The sequence below is a fragment of the Eschrichtius robustus genome, chromosome 11 (genome assembly GCF_028021215.1).
Source record: "Eschrichtius robustus isolate mEscRob2 chromosome 11, mEscRob2.pri, whole genome shotgun sequence".
NCBI lineage: Eukaryota > Metazoa > Chordata > Mammalia > Artiodactyla > Eschrichtiidae > Eschrichtius > Eschrichtius robustus.
Window position 1 is genome coordinate 97,485,250 of NC_090834.1, and position 15,100 is coordinate 97,500,349.

At 42.1% G+C, this 15,100-nt stretch overlaps 1 protein-coding gene across 1 annotated transcript in view; it reads left to right on the forward strand.

Moving 5' to 3' along the window:
* Window positions 1-5,925: 5,925 nt before the first annotated feature.
* Window positions 5,926-15,100, forward strand: part of ALKBH3 (alkB homolog 3, alpha-ketoglutarate dependent dioxygenase) — a 35,929-nt gene continuing 26,754 nt past the window's right edge. Inside the window, exons 1-6 of the mRNA XM_068554893.1 lie at window positions 5,926-6,060; window positions 7,720-7,868; window positions 8,040-8,143; window positions 8,959-8,993; window positions 11,988-12,035; window positions 14,291-14,394. Coding sequence (XP_068410994.1) covers window positions 7,790-7,868; window positions 8,040-8,143; window positions 8,959-8,993; window positions 11,988-12,035; window positions 14,291-14,394 — 370 coding nt within the window. The 5' untranslated portion in view covers window positions 5,926-6,060; window positions 7,720-7,789. The remainder of the gene's footprint in view (window positions 6,061-7,719; window positions 7,869-8,039; window positions 8,144-8,958; window positions 8,994-11,987; window positions 12,036-14,290; window positions 14,395-15,100) is intronic.

The window sequence follows — 15,100 nt, forward strand, 5'->3', positions numbered from 1 at the left end:
CTGCACCCCCTCCCGGTATGTACTCCTTCCTAGGTCCCAGCTTTATGCAGAAGGTCTCTGCTATAACTCCCCTTCACGAACTTTGTCTCCATCCTGTCCCAAGCCACCTACCCCCTCCCCCAGGAATATCCAAGCAGTTGGCCACCCAGGAGTGTATACGTCCCAGCTTACTCATCTCTCTGGACTCATGTTCCCACATTACTCCTGGTCTCAGAGGAAATCGTTTTTGCACAGGCCAATTCATTATTGAAAAGCATTTTATCTTTTATTTGTAGGTGTTTTATACCAGATACCCCTCAGGATCTCCAACCTAATTTCTAAAAATGGAAGCTCTATGTGCTTTCACTACATGAAGTCAGATTCTCCTACCTAGTGTACTGTTGACTAGCTTATCTCTGAAAAGCCACTGTTCTGCCCCTGAGAGCACAATGGTGCAAGACATGGAATAATCCTTTCAGACTCATACCTTATGTGGTTTCTGCCCAGCAAGTAGTACTAGAAGTATGAAAGCTATAAGGCCACTTTTAACATGCCCAGTTTATCCAGAGTGTTATTCCATGCATAGGAATGATTTAGGCTTACTATGTTTTTTATTCATGCACCCACCCTGATGCAGGTGTTGGCTGCATTTGACAAGTGGACAAACCAATGGTGGTTGCCAAGCACTACATAACCTATGGAAAAGCTGTAAGTGGAACCTCAGATGAATACTCTATTTAACAGCTATGTTGTCTTTGGTTCTTTCCGGGCAAAAGACAACCTAGGCACATCAATTTAGCTTTTATGCCTCTTTACATAATGGATTTGCTTCTACAAAGTGGATAATTTATTCCTAAGGCATTAGGGGACTTATTCCACTAATCATTAACTTAATAATTTCAGGTACTTTTAATTTATTCAGTAGTAAGTTTTTGTTGACTATTTTCTAACCAGCATCCTAATCACTTGAAAGAAAACAATCCCTGCCTTAGGACACACCTAAGAAAAAATGGACCAGTGTTCTGGTTTCTCTTTAGATCACATAAATCTTTCACCTTTTTAAAACAAATGGATCTGACAACCATTTCAAAGTATCCTATGAGACGGAAAGTAAGGGAGAAAGGGCGAGTGAGTATTTAATGTTAATCATATACTTCATACCATATATAAATTAACATTTAATGTTTATTATGCCTCTCAAGGCCTGCATGATCTGCCTCTTTTCTACCTCATCTCAAAAAACTCTTTCCCTCACTCTCTATTCCTACAGGAACTGCTTCTCCAATACTCCCCATCAAGTAGTGTGGTAGAATGATTGCAAAAATGGCTTCAATACTCTACTCCTCCCAGTATCCATACCCTTTGCAATGTGACTTTACAACAACTCCAATCAAGAGGTGAAGTCTATTTCCCCGCTCCTTGAAACTGAGCTGGCTTGCTTTGGCCAATAAATGAAGAAGTGATTCTGTACCACTTCCAAGCCTAGGCCTGGAGAGGTCTTGTGTGTTTGCACACACCTCCCCTGACACCACTATTAGAACATGCCTGGTAAGCTTGTTCAAGGATGAGAGACCACATGGAGCTAAGGGTAGTCTAGACCAGCCAACCACCAGCTGCTAACCCACCATCTGAATTAGATCCAAATCAGAACTCCCAACCAACCTAGGACTCAACATACAATGGGGATATTACTCCACCAGGTTAGGTCCCCCAAGATAGAGTCTCATATAAAATACCACATCTGTAATATCTGTTTTTTAAATGTCTACCTTCCCTGCTAGACTATAACCTCCACGAGGGCAGGAACCAGGTCTGTCTTGATCACAACTTTGTCCCCAGCATCTAGCACAGTGCTAGCTACAGTCAGTACTCATTATTAGTTGATTAAATGTGTATATCAGTGAATGTATGAGCGAATCTTCATACAATCCAATTCCAAGATGAGGAAAACTAAGGTTGGGAGGGCTTTAGTAACTTTTCTGAAGTCACCCACCAAGGAAGTAGTGAGGCTGAGACACAGTTCATACGCTTGAAATAATACAGTTCACACAGCTGTGAGAACTGAGTAACTAAAGCGGAATCTGCTAAGCCATCTAGATAAAGCCATTAAGAACGACCTATAACCCAGGGTCTGCTGGATTATATTGCTACCAACCCTTCACTTTTGAAGTCACTGAAAGAAACCAGCTATGAGGTCCCAGGAAATGGCTCCATGTATCATTCCAGGAATAGTCCTGCCTTTCTTAATTTGGCCTTCATTCTGCCATGTATTTGTAGAGTAGTCACATGGTGGCATCATGAAGCACAGTGGTTCAGTTTTCTCCTTTGTAAATGGAACTAATATTTATATTACCTACAACACAAGGTTGCTCTAAAAATTACATTAGCGTAGGCATGTAAGTAATTGGAACAGCACCTGGCATGCAAGAAGCTCTCAAGAAATGTTAACTAATAATATTACTTGCTACTATTTAGAAACAAGGACATGGAAATGTAGCTTACTCTTTTCAGGGGTAATGTAACTATCAGAACATCTTTGAGCCATATGAATGCTACATACTTTAATACCTTGACATAACTCCCTGTTTGCCATAAAGGTCTTCACTGATGCCCATAACCTCTAGTGGTCTCTCCTGTCCTGGATTTTTGTCTGCTCTCCACAATTTCACATCCAATTATACTGTTCTTTAATTGTACCTCGTATCATTTACACTGTGGTTCAACGGTAGATTTCATCTCTGGCAGCACCTGCAATCATGCTGGGCACTGAACAGGAGGAGCTCCTGTCTGGAGTCTGGGGAAGCATCCTTTCTCCCTCAACAATGTTTAAAGTTGACAGAGGCTTGAAAACCCCCACGCAAACATCCTCCTCCCTCAAGCCAGGAAATGCTAAGCCTTTGGCAGTTGAGACATGAGCTGGGAATTTCTCTATGAAACCTTCACTGAGAACTATTAGCATGATGGCGGTTATTTGCCTTGGATTGGATTTTCTCAGGAATTCAGCAGCAGGTGATTGAATGTTTGGCAAGAGTCTGGTGTGAAAATCAGCAACTGAAAACAGGCTACAGTGTGTGCCTCACCCAGAATCATTTCTAAGAGCTACCACCACGTAAAGTATCTATCAGTTTTGCCATCCAGGGGATGAGATAACTGTTGGGTGGAAAAGTAACCACCTGAATAAAGCAGGCAGCTGGAAAAGGCAAAGAGAACTCTCGAAGCTTCTTGCAAAATGAAACAAAGCACTGTTAAAAATGCAAATTGCTGGGCCCTGCCCCAGACCTACCGGGGGCCCTGGACTCTTCATATTTACAAGCATCCCCTACGTACTCCAGTGCAGATGGTCTTCTGACTACATGCTGAGAAACGCTGGTTTTAGCTTCCAGATTTGTGCCTACTGGGACTTCAGGAGGGTTGTCTCAGGTGAAAAGAATCAAGAAGGTAGTGCAAGAGTAAAGGGCCAGAGATAATAAAGGTCCAAATCAGAGGCAACCCCACTACCTACAGTTTAAGGCCCGCCCTGGAGCCAGCCACTTGCTACCCATTGCTGCCATCCCTGCTATCACAATCACATTGTAACAGTCAGGACTTAAACAGGAGACAGAAACTATATAGTAATTTGAACAAGGGAAAAAAAATATTAACCATAATAGGGTATTACCTACAAGGGGAAAAAGAAAACTGATATACAGAAACAGCAGATATAGGGAGCAGCCACTACCTACCTCTATGTTGAGGCAGAACACGAAGGAAGGCACAAATCTGGAAGCACTCCCACCCATCAGAGAGCACAGACCTGTGCTGTACTTTTTAAGTCGTCTGCTCCAGGTGAGGGTTTCACAGGGTTTTCAAGCAAAGGATGACCAGTCTCCTCAGACACAGGAGGGCAAGCTGCTTCCACTGCCAAGGGAGGCTCAGGGTGACTTGGATGTGCAAGATGGTCAATTTCATCTGGGTCCAAGCAGATGTTCCCTATTTCAAGTTTTGGGATCCCATTCCTTCCCAGATGATGTCTTAACTTCACAAGAGATGTTAACAAGGCTGTAAATTCAACTAATTCAGTGCACAGAGAGGTGCCAATCACAGCAGGCCACCATGCACTGCAGAGCCAGCTGAGAGAAGCACTCTGGAGTGAGGGGAAAGAGCTCCTTCTCCCTCTAATGTCCCTCCAGCATCCTCTACTGATGAAGCTTAACACCGAGCCAAATGGCAAGAGAGAAATGTTCCAGTATTGCAAGCAGAGCAGAGAAGTATGGGGCTGGGGCTGAGAATCAATAGGCTGGTGACTGGTAACGCACCCCACCTTCATTGTCTCTCCCATGGTCTCTGCTACCGCCCCCTAACAAAAACACAAATACTGCAAACAGAAATGAGGAAATCCAGGATGCCAACACCCATCAAGAACATCTTTCGAAAACTATATACTCACATGTATCTAGGGTGACCAACCATCTCAGTTTGCCCAGGACCGTTCCAGCTTTAGCACTTAAAGTCCTGCATCCTGCTTTAGCACTTAAAGTCCTGCATCCTGGGAAACCCCTCAGTCCCAGAAAAACCGGAACAATTTGTCACCCTACGTACCTCCCAAAGGTTTTCAAACATTCTGTGCATCAGGATCACCTTGGGCACTTGGTAAAAATACAGGTGACTCTGTTAAAACTGTTAAAGGTGATGCAGTTATTTTGGGTGCAAGCAGACCATGGATTGATTTTTAAGAAATGTTCTACTTGGAGGACAGTCCAGGGCTTCTTTGTTCCCGTTCCCAAACCATAATCATTGAAAAGAAAGAAATGACATCCTTTGGAAGATACAGACAAGGTTCCTGAACCAGAAGCAGACACTGACAAATTATTAGTTGATGGGGTGTGTGGAGGGTAGAGATAAAAATTATAGTCTCGTCTTACCACTTTCTCTCCTTTTAGTTCAGGGATAAATCATTTTCCCTTCAGTGTCACAAAGTATAACAAAGAATAATGGACGCTGTGAAATTAGAGTTGATAGTAGTAACAACATAGGGTCGTTGATGGGGTATACTGAGCTTCCTGCAGGTAAGCACTATATAATAGAAGGTTTATTTTAAAGACTTTCACAGAATAACTTGCACAGACATAGCTAATTTAGTGCTACTTTTGCTATTTTCACACTGTAAGGTACATGATTTACCATGGCCACTTTAAAGATGTTTCTCAAGAACTCAGATGGGTTGAAGAGAAGACACTTAACATTTACTGAGTTTCTATTGCGTTCCAGGCATTGTGCTAAATTCTTTAAATATATTATCTCATTTAATCCTCCCAACAGAAGCTGTGCCCATTTTATAAAGAAGCAGGATACTCGACCTAGATTATACACCTAGTAAACGATGGTGTATAGACGGAAACCCGGAAACCCAGGTCTCTTCTCTCACGCAAAATTTGTTAGCACTGTAGAGCCGTAACGTATAAGGCGTGGGCCCACGCCCTGGTCTAAGCGCTATGATCGAGGTATGCACAGGCTGCAATGGCAACACAATGGAGATTCATCTTAGACTCTCAATGGCTTTCAGGATAAAAGTCAAATCCTTTTGCTCAGTACATCAGGACCAGGTTCCCCAACGCCTTCGCCCTTCTGCCAGGCCCGCTGGGTCTCAGTCGCTCTTTCCGCACAGACCAAAGAAGCGGGCTCCTGGCCGTCTCTAGTTAAGGGTGTGCGGGGAATGTCCAGAGGGACTTCGGCCTAGTTAATACGTCTTCATTCCCACCTTCGCCATATCCCGGCCCCTCACGGGGCTCCACCGCACCCTCAGTCTCTGTGCTCGCCTCGAACACCGGCCCTACCATCTGCACCTTCAGCGAGTCGGCCCTCCAGGCGCGGGGAACGCTGAGCCGCCCGGATTCCGGGAGGTGGCGCCGGAAGCGACGGCCGCGGCAGCGGCACGTGACGTCAGAGGAAGTGCCAGACGCCGCGGCCTGTGGTTGGGAGTTGCTGGAGTCGGTGCCCGGCGCTCAAGGTTCCCCGGACTGCGGGCGGCGGAGCAGGCCGGGGGCAGCGGGGTTTGCTTTAGGACGAGCGGCCTTGAACCTCTGTGCCCGTCTCCGCCGGCAGGTGCGGCCTCCAGGCCTATTGCTGGGTGCCCGGGGCTGCGAGTGCGGGGACCGCCCTGAGGTCCCTTCCCGAGCGACCTCCGGGACCTCGTCCAGGGCCTCCCAGGAAAGAAGGGTCTAAAATAGAGAAAGTTGCTAACCCTTATTGAGAGGACTAGGCTCTCTTACCTTCGAGGGTCGCTTAACTCGCACTTGGACCGTGAGAGAGGTATTGGTTCTTCTGTTTACAGAGGAAGAAACAGCCTCAGAGATGTGAAGTCGTTTGCCTCAGGCCATGCAGCTGGGAAGTGTCAGATCTGGGTTCAAAGCGAGTCCTTTGGCTGGCGCCAGAACCCTTGTTGTTTGCACTGCAGCAGGGTTCTCACACTTGATTCGGGTAAAGAATCTCAGCATGGAAGGTGGGGTTAGTTAACAGTGTCTGGGACTGCAAATTCAGTAGGTCTGGGATGGGGTTCTGGAATCTGTATTTTCAACAGCCGTACCGTGCATATAATAATAACACATCGCTCCCCTGTGAACACAGCAAGAACGATAGCTAATGGTTGTGTTAAGGTTTTAGGGCCTCACTTGAGAGAAAATGTCACATGAGGGCTTACTCTGCAAATCATGTGAGACTGGAGAGTTGGTATTTGGTTCTGCCATTAACTTTTTGGGCAGATGGCAGCCTCTGTCCTCTCCCCACCTATTAAATAAGAAGACTTACAGACTTATCACTTGGAGGAATTTTTTAAACATACAGATTCCCGGGACCAGCTTTATTCTACTGAATCAGAAGGCCTGGAGGTGGGGCTGGGAATCTGTAGGCTAAATAAGCTATAAAGTGAGCCTGTTAACCTTTGAGAACTTGAGATGGAAATGGATTATAGGGTTGGAACACTCCCCGCCCCCCTTCCCGTTTTTGCTTTTTTGTAGCTGTGCATGCTCCTGTATTTGCTGTGGGCTAGACTTTTATTGGCAAAAATGTCAAATTAGTATTACTGGCCATTACGAGGTGGATTTTTTACTTAGCTGAAGACTGGAACGTAATAAAATTTGAATGTTAGTCTACCTGCTGTTGATTTCCTGAGTGACACTGGGTGAGCCACTTAACTTTGTGGGCCTTACATACCTGTTTATCATCATCTCCTACAATGCTTGTTATAAAGACCAACACCTGTGTCCATCCTACATCACATCCTGAGACAGGCCATAGGTGTTTTTAACAAGCTTCCGTGGAAGTTTGGTGCAGCCTGTGATAATGGAATATGGCAATGCCCTGGGAAACTGAGTCTTAGCCTATTTCTGAATGTTCATAGGTGGAGTATTACAGTTTCTCTGTGTTCTGCTCTTGGGGGACTAATAAGAGAAATGTGGTTTTTGATAGGTCCTGGTTTTAGAATTTCTTAACATCTACTTTCTTGCGAATGAAGTGAAAGTACTGTGATAAGATAAACATTAAAAGATAAACATTGCAAAAGATAAACATTAAAAGCAACATCCCCAAGTGACTTAGTAGGCTCCTTGACTGAGATGTTGTGATGTCAGAAGTTGATTTCATGTAGAAGCTCTGATTGCCATTGAACCATCTCGTCTGCCTGAAAGGATTATAATTACCCCTTGATAGTCCAAGCTCTCACAACCTCAACTAAAACATCTTTTTTTTTTTTTTTTCTTTAAACAGATACCATTGTGTAGTTTGAATCAGGAACGAAATCTTCTGAAAGCTGAGAGCAGAAGCCTTCTTGGTCAACATGGAGGACAAAAGACGGCGAGCCCGAGTGCAGGGAGCCTGGGCTGGCCCTGCTAAGAGCCAGGCCATTGCTCAGCCAGGCAAGAACCTGTGGGGATCTCGCGCGCGTGTGTGTGTGTGTGTGTGTGTGTGTGTGTGTGTGTGTGTGTCTGGACGAGTATCATCCTATTTTATATATATCCCTTTGGTTTATAGTGAACTCCCATTTCAATTGATGTTAAGGTTTGAGTCTCTTCTCTCTCTTGCTTCAGCTCCCACTGCTGAGAACCATCTCCAACAGAGACCTGGTCAAACCTGGCTGAACAAGGAGCATCGTCTGTCTGACAGACAGTTTGTATTCAGAGAACCCCAGGAGGTAAATTCTTGCTTCTTCTTCAACAGTAACAAAGATTTATTTATAAAAGCAACAGTCACATAGTAGACACTCAAATAAAATAGTGACAGAATAAACTCACGAATAAAAAGAGAGTTGAAAGTATTATAATGATAATGAACTATGGGGTATCAGTTTCTTAGTATGTCTGAGGATTCTTTGTAGTCTTCCCCCAATTTGTAGGCATATGTAGTTCCCATTTTTTTTGGCAAGGAGGTGTACCATGACTAGAGGTTAGAGGTTATACCATGACTAGAGCTTGCATTAGTTATCTAAGTTCTAACGGTCCTAAAAACTGCTAGTATAGCACATACCTCTGGAATTGGATTGAAATTTCAGCTACTACAATGCCTGATCTTTTTAGCTTTTTCTCCCACTGGGAAGAATGTAAGAAAGGGTGAAGAGTCATTTTTTAATAACATGGGAAAAAAGAGCTAAAAATCAGGCATCTTGCTAAAGTAATGATTGTATAAGTAATATTAAAACCCCTTGTTTCCTAGTATATCTTCTGTTTTTAAAAATCCCTTGGAAAGATGGCTTTTCCAGAGCTGCTGACTGCTAGGAAAATGTATTAATTCTAATTTTGTCATCTTTTACTGCCCACTAGTAACTGTGAAGTAGTTCTAAGAAGAATAGAAACAAGAGTTTCTGGTGGGATAGTGAGAGCTTAGAATAAAAAAGGGAGAGTTTTAAACCTGATTTATTTTGACTAGAAATGAGAGGATACAGTAATCCTGCAAGTAAGCCTCCCTGAGGTAGGAATCATTCAGAAATCAGACCTGGCTGTTTCCTTACAGGTGGTACACAGAGCCCCAGAGCCACGAGTGATCGAGTAAGTAAATTGCTGCCCTCCTGTAACTATTGCCTACAGTGAAAGGGAGAGTCCAGGATCTTTCCCTCACCCTAGTTTTTCCATCTGGAAAAGATAATGGCCAATGTGTCTAAATTTTAGGCTGCGATATTCCTGTCTCAGATGTCTTTAAACTTGGTCTTTTGAGAAGCCTTTCTGAATTTGCTGATGGTGTGGGAAATGCAACCAGATATCTGTACATTAAACTCTGGCTCTGGTGTAGATATCCAGACCCTATTTCACTAATATGTCTGCAGATAGTAGTTAAAACATCTCCTAGGTAAAGACAGAGAGGGACTTTTTCCTGAGTCATTGAAACATGGCTCTTTGAAAAACCTGTAAGTATCATTTTACTAGCAACGCTTATGAAAACTGCTAGAAATCTAGATGCTCTTACAGTTCATTTCTTAAAACCACATAACTCTTCCAGAGCAATTAAATGATAGTAAACATTTCTCTTATAGTGATCTGTGTCTAAAATATTCTTTTCCAAAATGATGAAAGATGCTTTGATTCCTCTTTTCCTGCTTCTCAGTTTCCACCTGATGCAGATAAATTATCAGTAGAAAGCATCCTTTTATTTTAGCAAATTAGCATTATGTGTATGCTGTTGCTCATGAACAACTGTTAAGCTGTTTGGCTGTTCGCAGATTGACTTGTATATCTTAGAAAAATTTGAAACGAACACAGATGTCATCATACTTTAAAGAGGGTATGTAGTTGTGGCCTTGCCATTAGTTAGCTATGGTAACTTACCTAGTCCTTAGGTAAGTTATTGCCATCTCTCTGGACTTTTGTTTCCTTGTCTGTAATATTAAGGGTTTGGACTGTATAATCACTTAAGACCCAGGCTGGTAGCTCTAACAGTCTTTGTTTTGCAAACACAAATGTGATACTGCCTCCATTGGTGGTAAAGAGAAGAAACAAAACCATGAAACCTGTTACAGATAGGACATTCAGGTTGAAAAAATGGACAATTGTGAATTTCCAAGTCAGAGAAAAAAATGACAGTACTCATCCTCCTTGAACATAGGGTTTGTTAATTCTGTTTATCTGAAGTTAGCTATGCTAGATTTTTTTTTGGCCTCATTGGGTCTTCGATGCTGTGCACGGGCTTTCTCTAGTTGTGGCGAGTGGGGACTATTTTTCATTGCGGTGCATAGGCTTCTCTTTGCGGTGGCTTCTCTTGTTGCGGAGCATGGGCTCTAGGCGCTTGGGCTTCAGTAGTTGTGGCTCGCGGGCCCTAGAGGGCAGTCTCAGTAGTTGTGGCGCACGGGCTTAGTTGCTCCGCGGCAAGTGGGATCTCCCCGGAACAGGGATTGATCCCGTGTCCCCTGCGCTGGCAGGGGGATTCTTGACCACCGTGCCAGGAAGTGGAAGGGAATCTAGGGAAGTCCCTAGATTTTTTTTTTAAATTAATTTATTTATTTATTTATTTTTGGCTGTGTTGGGTCTTCATTTCTGTGCGAGGGCTTTCTCTAGTTGCAGCAAGCGGGGGCCAGTCTTCATCGCGGTGCGCAGGCCTCTCACTATCGCGGCCTCTCTTGTTGCGGAGCACAGGCTCCAGATGCGCAGGCTCAGTAGTTGTGGCTCACGGGCCTAGTTGCTCCGCGGCATGTGAGATCTTCCCAGACCAGGGTTCGAACCCGTGTCCCCTGCATTGGCAGGCAGATTCTCAACCACTGCACCACCAGGGAAGCCCGATTTTTTTTTTTAATAGCCAGAAATGTCCCTCACATTTGAAGTGAGCGTTTCTAAATGTGGCCCCAAATATATCACACTGAAATATTATATTCACACTCTAGCAAACTTTATAGGCAACTCATTTTGAAATGTGCTAAATGTTTATGATAATAACTCTGCCTACATTTTGGTTCAGAGCGGCTCACACATCTACCTAAGAGCCCAGCTCAAAGATCATGAACTGCTAACTCACGTGGAAAAGGGTGATGGAAATACTGTCCCTTTATATTATTCTCTGTAACTTATCTCTGTGAGAAGAATCTGACACAGTTATCTTGACAGAGGCACCTCTCCAGTCTGGGTCACTTTTCTCACCATGGTGGGTTATAGACCTCACTACCCTGCCCATCTGTAACAGTTTTGTACTGTCGCACATTTGATTAAGTTCAGTAAGCTTTTTACTGCTCATCTATTATGTGCCAGGCACTAGGAAACAGAAAAATAACCCATTCCAGCCCTTCAGGAGCCCATAGTCTAGTAAATGAAATAGACATGTAGTCAGATAAGTTGTAATCCTGAATATCTTGGAAGCGTAGACTTGTAGGTAACGAGGTGTGGTAACAGAGGATGAGATAGCTAACATTATTGGCCTGGATTACAGGTCAGGAAAGGTTTAGAGAAGGTGATGCTGAGCTGAGATTTTGAAGGATGAATTAGAATTTTCCACCGGACCAAAGCTGGGGGTGCTAGATGGTGGGGAGGCATGCTGGCATGTAGAAAAGCATGGGGTTTGACACGGGGTGGTATATTCAGAAGATTCCAAGCAGTAATTACCATGGAAGCTGATGCGTCTGTGGGAACTGTCAGGAGGTGGAGCTGGATCATGGGGACCTTGTACTTGCTTCTGTTCAGTGTATCTCTATTCCAAAGTCTCCAGGGGGATACTCTATTTGCCGCCCCTTTGTGTGATAGATTCCTGCACCACATCAGCCTGAATTATGGGTGAAATATAAAGGGATAGCACTAGAATTTATTTTGCCCTGGTTTTTGCCTCCATGGCCTGATTTTGTCAGGATTCCAATCCCAGTGCCATTAATGATTACCACCCTGTTGCCCCTTACCTCAGTGGTAGAAGAAGGTGAGGCTGTACTTCCCTCATAGTGCGCCTTCATCGTGAAGTGATTTTGGTGAGCTAGGACTTTGTGAACTCTGAAGGACAACCCTTCCTTCCGCTACGTGCCGTATATTGCTTTACTTGATACTAACAAGTCTTTGTTTTCTTTGTTTCTTTAGTAAAGAGGGTGTGTATGAAATCAGCCTGTCACCCACAGGCATATCTAGGTAAGTGAATCCTCACTAGAAAGGGACTATAATTATCACTGAGTTATAGTCTCTTAAAATATTCTACTCCCTTGATTGAAGTAATTAATGTGGTAATATCTCCTTTTATACTAGCTTCAAAACATTTTCATAGCCTCTCAGGTATAGTAGCTCACTTCTCCAGTTTTTCAGGTGAGGAAATGAGGTCCAGGGAGATTGAGTACTTTTTCCTAGGCTACATAGTAATTTAATATTAGAGTTGGGTCTGGCCTCAACTTATGTGCTGTTTGTGTTACATTATATTATTATTGTTAGATTACATTGTATGTATTGGGTTGGCAAAAAAATTGTTCGGTTAGTGAATACGTTGTTCAATAAAGTTCTTGGTGAAAGTGGAAAATGTCTTTTATTTTTATTTAAAACTGAACGAACTTTTTGGCCAATCCAATATTATTACGTATTATGTTAATCATACCTTATTATATATAATATATATTAAGTTATGTCATATTGCTATATAAAGGTAGATTTCAATAAAATTAAAGCATATATGATTTAGGGTATATTAGGCATTAGTCATTGTTTCAAAACACTTTGAAAGCATCACCTTAATGCATGTCACTATAAAATAATGAGACATTTAAATAAATCAGAACTTATCTATCTAAATGAATTGCTTAGAAAGAGTTGCTGTTGGACTTGGAAGCCTCTATAATTAGTCCACTGGCACTGCTATTGTTATAGCCTTTTTCAGAACTTCCCTTTTAAAGCAAGTTTAATAGTCACACAAGAACACCAGTTGCATTATTTTGGTCACATCTCATTGTTAACCTGGTATGGCTTCAGGTGAGCTTTGGCTCTTTCAAAAAATCATTTCACAATATGTGTAAGCCAAATCATTAGGCTGTACACTGTAAACTTATACAGTGCTGTATGTCAATTATATCTCAGTAAAATTGGAAAAAAGTAATAATTCAGATCCAAACATTTTAAATTGGACAACAGGTTAAAATTAATTAATAAATTACTTGTTAAACTGTTAAAAAAAACTAAATGTACCTTTAAAGAGTGAAAGTTTACTACCAACAAGGCTGTTGAAGAGAGTGTCCCATGGGCTTTCAGAACATTTCTTAAGAAAGGTATCCAAAAAAGCCAAATGCATTGTTAAAATGAAATAGTATATTAGGGACATAGAAATCAAAACCACAATGAAATACCACTTTATATTCACTAGAATTTCCATAATCAAAAAGACAATAATAAGTGTTATTATAAATGAGGATGTGGAAAAATTAGAGCCTTCCTGTATTGCTGGTGGGAATGTAAAATAGTACAACCCTTTTAGAAAAAAGTTTGATGGTTTCTTAAAAAGTTAAGCATACATTTACCATATGACCCAGCAACTTCACTCCTAGGTGTCTTACCCAAGAGAAATGAAAACATACATCCACACAAAGACTTGCATGTGAATGTCCATAGCAGCATTCATAATAGGCAAAAGTAGAAACAGCTCAAATGTCCATCAGTTGGTGAATGGATAAATAAAATGCAGTATGTCTGTATAATGAAATATTTTATTCTACCATAAAAAGAAATGTTCTGATAATGTGCTACAACATGGATAAACCTTGAAGACATTATTCTTTGTTGTATTTTACAGTATGTAAATTAAACCTCAATAAAGCTGTTTAAAGGAGAAAAAAAAAAAGATATCCAAAACAATTTTGAGCTGGCTTGGCACTGTTGAAATAAGTGTATATTCAATAGAGAAAGAACCCTTCTTTGGATATGTTTATTTTGATAGTTATAAATGATTGCTTTCCCTACAATTAACATAGTCTTAGAAGACTACCAATTGTTAAAGTAACACAGGGCCAAGCCTTTTATTAGTTATTCTACTTTTCACAGTGATGCTATAAGGTGGAGATCATCTTTGTGTTGCAGATGAGAAAAACCAAGGTTCAGAGAGGTTAAGTAACTTGTCCAAGGTTTCACAGCTAAGCAGTGCTTGGGTAATATTTGAACCATATCTATGAAAGCTGTCATGTACCTCTTTATCTTTCATTACCTCTTTTATTTGTCTTAACTTGAAAGAGGTTTATTTTACATCTGGAGCATCATGATCTGGGTGATATTAAGCTCTGGAGGTGTGGTAAGATGATTTCATCTCCCTACGAAAGGAAGCATCATCCAGATTAATTTATTCTGCTAATGATTAGAGTCTAACTCATCTTTTTCTGTGTTCTTTAGTTAATAACTGTTCTTTCTGCATCAAGGGTGTGTTTGTATCCTGGCTTTGTTGACTTAAAAGAAGCCGACTCAGTATTTGAACAGCTTTGTCAGGATGTTCCCTGGAAACAGAGGACTGGCATCAGAGAGGGTAAGTAGATCTCTGAGATCACAGTTGTTGATGTTTGGTCTTCCTCTCCGGAATGTTTTCCAATACCGTTGCTTCTTTGCACCGTTGCTTCTTTGTACCACAGCCAGATTTAAACAGAGATTCAAAGCCTGACTGGAACCCTAAGGATGAGTGGGAATTAGCCTGTCAAAGGGGACGGGGAAGAGTGTTCCTGGCAGAAGAAACAGCAAGTGGTTCTCAGAACATGGCAGGAGATGGGAGTTCAAGGAAGCAAAGGAAGTTTGGTTTGACTGAACTGTGGTTGATATGCTTATCTCCTTTTGTGTTTGTTCACTATTTATTACTGCAAATGGTGCCAGCTTTCCTCTTTCTTCGTGCCAGCTTTCCTCTTTCTTCATAGAAACTTCCAGAGCTTTTTTTTCCTGATTCTATTTGACATATATTCTTTTGTGATCCTTTTTATCAACTTTTTATTCTCATTTTAGTTTCACTAGAAGAGTCCAGTCTCCTTTAGCTTCAGCATCTGTCGTATTCTACTGAGCTTGTCGAGATTACCTGACTTGGAACACGGGCTCCTCTGTGGTCATCCACAAGCAACAGTACCTGCTATACCAGAGGCGGTCACTGGGGAGCGCCTGTGCTCTAGCATAGAATTTCCTTTCTGGCCCATTGAGTGAATTTAAATTTTCTGTGGAGAAAGAGGCAACGTATACTGGCATCATTTTTG